The sequence below is a fragment of the Nannochloropsis gaditana genome (assembly GCF_000240725.1).
Source record: "Nannochloropsis gaditana CCMP526 unplaced genomic scaffold scaffold075, whole genome shotgun sequence".
NCBI lineage: Eukaryota > Eustigmatophyceae > Eustigmatales > Monodopsidaceae > Microchloropsis > Microchloropsis gaditana.
In genome coordinates this window covers 29,845-34,723 of record NW_005803878.1, presented here as the reverse complement: position 1 = coordinate 34,723, position 4,879 = coordinate 29,845, and the positions used below count along the sequence as shown (strand labels likewise).

The following is a 4,879-nucleotide window of genomic DNA, read 5'->3' as shown; positions in this document are numbered from 1 at the left end:
AGGACAAGGCCGTGCAAATTCTCTTTCACAACGTCAATGCCAGCCTCTTACCGTCCACCCCCTTAAACCGTTTCCTTCCGACACCCACGGTTTTGCTTCTGAATGCGTGTGGAAGCCCCACCCTTCCTACCTCCTGAACCGCACCACTACCTCTCTCTCTTCGCCTCACCCCTCTCCCTCTCCTGTGCCCCGAAACATCCCGTCCATCTCCCCCATTCGCCCCCTTGCCCTAGTTCCCCTTTCCCGGGTAGTCTACCAATAAGCCTTTCGCCACCTCCTCTGCCTTCGCCCGTCCGCACAAGCGATCGACTAAGGTCAAGGCGAAGCGAAGCGTCGTCCCCGGGCCACGGCTCGTGACCACATGCCCGTCCTCCACCACGCCCTCCTCCCCGTCCTCGTAGCGAGCCAGGCTCGACACGAAGCGTTCCGCCGGGAAACACGTGGCGCGTTTCCCTGTCAAGAAGCCATGGGTGTGTAAAACCACCGCGGGCGAGGCGCAGATGGCAGCCACAAGGCGTTGGGCTTTATCTTGACGTTGCAACAGCGTCAAAAGGGCGGGGGAATCCCGCAAATGTTCCGCCCCCGGCAGTCCGCCTGGGCAGGCGATCAAATCCCATTCCTCCCCCAGGCAGTCGTCGATGCCCTTGTCCGCCACGAGCTTCACACCACGAGAGCACGTCACCTGCCACGACCTGGGCAAAGTGGCAGTCGAGGCGGAGGGCATGACAGAGGCCACGGTCACGGCGGCCCCGGCCCGGACAAGGACGTCGATGATCGTCACCGACTCGATTTCTTCCGAGCCGTCGGCCACCGGCACGAGCACTTTCTTGGGCGCTGCCGGCGTGGAGGAGGATGACAAAAAGCACCGGGACCAGGAGGAGGTCGCCGCGGGGGAAGGAAAAGGACGGGCGCGGAGAAGGAAAGCGGAGGAGGTGGGGAGGATAATGGAGTGCATGCAAAGTATGGCGATGGCCGTGGTGGAAAAATAGAGCCGGGACAGCGTCATCATGTGGGTTTTGGAAAAACGAAGAGGGAAGCTGGATGAGCGGGCAGGAAAGAAATAACAGGGAAATAGTGAGCGACTCAGGCACATGCTCCACCGTGTGAAAGACAGTGCAAGAGCACCGTATCATATCACGTGCATGCAAGCGCGGAGGGTAACGCAAAGTCAGAATTGCTCACAGCATTGTGCTTCTGGAAGGGAGGGGGGAGGTTCACAAGGATTCAGGCACGAGACTGCTTACCGCTTTCCATACCACGCTCCGCAAAGGGGCTATTCACGCGGCTGCTGCGACGGACGTGTGATAGATGGGTTTCGAGGTATATGTGTGAGCGCAATTATATGACCGAATTTGCCGGCGGGGATGATGGAAGTGAGGGAGCAAGAGGAAATATGTCCCGTCCACAGTCTTTCACTTGAGCACGCCTCTTGCCTCCTGTGCTTATCTCCTGCTGTACAACCTCGCCAGCTCAATTAAGTCTTCGAAATTTAGATAGAAAAAATATAGGTGTCGAGCGCGAACCTCCCATTAAGTCAAGCTAATGTGTCATGCTACTTTTATTCCTATCCCCTGTCAGCGCAGGCCAAAATGATATCTGTGGGTGTCAAAGTACGCTCCGCCCAGCCCTATTTTTCACTATTTTCCAAACATTATTGCCGGGCTTGAATATCACAGATACTCTCCAGGCCAATCAAATCAAGTATTATCTATTTCACAAGTTTCATTGCTCATGCTAATGTAATCTCCTGACACCATATTCCTCTTTTTCACGATAACAGGAGGGCATGATACGCCAACGGACAGGCACGCATTCGAAAAATATTTTATGGTTATCATCACGTCTACCTGCTCATTCCTGTTGGTTATTGATCCTGTTTTCCCAGATTCTTTTCATCAATGCCTTCCCAACCATACCTCCTCCTCCGTCCACTCGTCTCTCCGATGCCCTTTCATTCAGCCCCCTTCCCTCCCATGCACGGGACCCTGTCCTGCTTCACGACTGGTCAGATCGTCTCACTCCGTACCAGGACGCATGGGACACCCAGCATCGTCTCGTGGATGGCAAACTTGCCTCGCTTGCTGACAGCAGCCACGAAAAAGCCGCCTTCGACAGCTTACTCCTCGTTCAACACCCACCCACCTACACACTGGGCACAGGAAGCACCCCTTCCAATATCCTTTTCGACCCAAATGACCCTCAGAATGCCCCCGCGGCGCTCTTCAAGACAGAGCGGGGGGGTGAAGCCACCTGGCATGGCCCAGGGCAACTGGTCGCCTATCCGGTCTTGGACTTGAGACATTACAAACAAGACCTGCACTGGTACTTGCGGGCATTGGAAGAGGTGGTGATCCGGACGCTGGCGCCCTTAGGTGTCCGTGGAGGAAGGGAAGAAGGACTGACGGGTGTGTGGGTGGAGGGACGGAAGGTGGCCGCAGTGGGGGTCAAGGTCAAGAGATGGATAACCATGCACGGCGTGGCTCTGAATATCGACCCGCCCATGGAATATTTTCGGCACATTGTGCCCTGCGGCATTGGGGACCGGCCCGTGGGCTCGCTCCAGGAGGCGTGGGAGCGGCAAGGGAAGACAGGAAAGCTGCAGGTGCAGGATGTGACCCCGTTGATGGTCAAGGCTTTCGAAGAAGTCTTTGGCGTGGCGCTAGATAGCGTCCAAGACTGAAGCGATGCGGATAAGACCTTTCTGGGGACGAGCACGAGGCAAGTCTTGGATTACGGCAATGAGGAAAGGAAACTTGTATATACACGTGCATCTTGCCTTTTGTGTCAATGTCAAATGTCGTCCAGCCTAAAAAGGCGATGACTTCGCATAATATCAGGTTTAGCTGACGGGAAATAGGCCTGTACTTGTAAAGAAAAGAATGCTCGAAGAGTTGCCCATTGGATGAACTTTGACGTTTGACATATGTTCGACGAATGAGGGCCTCCGTGTACTCCAGCTTGAAGCACATCCTGCCTGTACAACTCTTTTGATGATAAAAAATCCTCACATGGTAAATGTAAATGTACGCCTTCGTAATGAGCGATGTGATATACTGTATTGATCTCACTAAGTACAATTATCCATGAGAGAAGCCATGACGTTTCTCTCTGCACATGCAAGCTGCATCATTTTATGAAAAGCATTTTCCCCTCTTGTATATATATATATTGATGGGCCTTGCTTGTACACTTTTTTGTTATTCATTCTGTTTTTTCCAAAGGTACGCCGCCGTGCGTGACGGCACACGATTTGCTTTCTTTGTAGCGTCCGATTCTAAGTGATGTACTACCAATATATTGAATCCACTTATGAACGCGTCTAGGGGCAAAACAGTCGGGTAAAATGGCATTGACGAGCACGAAACAGAAATTATGTCAGATCTTAACCACGCAATGCACGTATGTCAGCATGATCTTCACGCTTGCAATTCTGGTTCACGTCAACGACATCGATATCGCGGAAATTTCTGCCTGCCGCAAGGATGGTCCCCACAGGTTGGACCCAAGCCTTCGCGTGAAATGAGCAGAGAAAAACTTTCAATTATCTGGCTCAGAGGTTGGGATAAGACGCGAACGTCTCCGCCTGGCTCGTTTTTTGTTGCTTTTGCACAGGCATGGAAGGTTTTTGACTGCCCGAGGATAGGGATGATTTGGGGCCATATGCTGCGTCTGCATGGAGAGCAACCAATGTTTTTACAATTTCGACGCATCGGAGGCAAATAAAATAATTATGATTCCATGAGAGCTTAAGTTTTTGCGCTATCGTATAACCTTTCACCAGCATAAGCGTGCTTTTACAGGGAAATTTCCCCTCTCATGCTTTGCTTGGAGCATCTTTTCGTTTTTTGCCCATGATGCTGGGTAGTGTATCAACCCCTCGCGCATCACCCCTGCGAAAATACCACAATAAACAGCTCTATCGCTGCTTCTATCCAGTCGAAAAGCAAGTACAGTTAAATTTTACCCGGTGTCGAGTCCATGCCGCGTTCATCGATCCCTCCAATGCCCCCAGGCGCGGCTGCCGCTCCTGCACTGATCGCGCCAAAGGTGGTCGTGGAGGTGAGTTAAACGATGCAAAGTGCGCAAAACAGTATGGTAAAAATAAAAAGGTATCAAGTGCCACCAACAAGAGACATGTGTCTTGTCATTAGCAGATGGAAGCTAGCATTTTCGTTCCTTGTGGACGCCAAAGTACCGTTCCTCCGCATGCTAATTACCTACCCCTTGGGTATTTGCATGCCCTTTTCCGATTCCCATCCGTCTTGCCCTCGTTCCCTAAAGCATGCAAACAAGTGTGTAACAAGTGTGCTTATCCCAAGCGTTGTTGGAATTCAGCTTTCTCCTTCTTTTTCACTCCTCTAGGTGTTTCTCGACTTGAATTGTCCTCCGTCCCGACGATGTTTCAAGACACTCTATGAGGGCGGCATCATCGAGGCCTACAAGGACAAGGCCGTGCAAATTCTCTTTCACAACGTCATTCAGCCTTGGCACGCTGTGGGTGCTTGGATGCACGAGGCCGCTCTGGCCGTGAAGGACCTGCAGCCGTCCGCGTTCTACCCGTACGCCAACAAGGTATTCGACGCCATGGAGCGCTTCTCCGACGTGAACACGGAGGAAATGACGCGAAAAGAGGTGATGGCCGCGCTGATTGCCCTGGGCGTGGAGGCGGGAGTCCCGCGGCCGGCCTTGGAGGAGCGGCTCGCCTTGCAGGGAGGTAGCAGTGGGAACAAAGGCACAGCCACGACCCAAGCTGTGAAATGGGCGTGTAAATATCACCGGCGCCGAGGCGTGCACGTCACGCCCACGGTGTTTGTGAACGGATTGGAAGCCAGCGAGGTCTCGAGCGCGTGGGGCGTGGAGGAATGGAAGAGGCTCCTGG

At 53.0% G+C, this 4,879-nt stretch overlaps 3 protein-coding genes across 3 annotated transcripts; 2 read left to right on the top strand and 1 right to left on the bottom strand.

Annotated features, from left to right (window-relative positions):
- Positions 1-229: 229 nt before the first annotated feature.
- On the bottom strand, positions 230-1,288 carry NGA_0546600 (dj-1 family protein; the record flags this gene model as incomplete). The annotated part of the gene is made up of 2 exons (XM_005855891.1): positions 1,245-1,288; positions 230-834 (listed from the first exon to the last, which is right to left on the bottom strand). Exons 1-2 carry the CDS (start codon positions 1,252-1,254, stop codon positions 230-232), a joined length of 615 nt encoding a protein of 204 aa, XP_005855953.1. The 5' UTR covers positions 1,255-1,288.
- Positions 1,289-1,589: 301 nt separating this feature from the next.
- Positions 1,590-2,680, top strand: LIPB (lipoyl(octanoyl) transferase; the record flags this gene model as incomplete). Its single annotated transcript, XM_005855896.1, has 2 exons — positions 1,590-1,610; positions 2,030-2,680. 2 exons carry the CDS (start codon positions 1,590-1,592, stop codon positions 2,678-2,680), a joined length of 672 nt encoding a protein of 223 aa, XP_005855958.1.
- Positions 2,681-3,959: 1,279 nt separating this feature from the next.
- On the top strand, positions 3,960-4,878 carry NGA_0546800 (uncharacterized protein; the record flags this gene model as incomplete). The annotated part of the gene is made up of 2 exons (XM_005855893.1): positions 3,960-4,059; positions 4,363-4,878. Coding segments are annotated over exons 1-2 (597 nt in total), but the record flags the coding sequence as incomplete, so codon positions are not given.
- Between the last annotated feature and the right edge of the window lies 1 nt (position 4,879).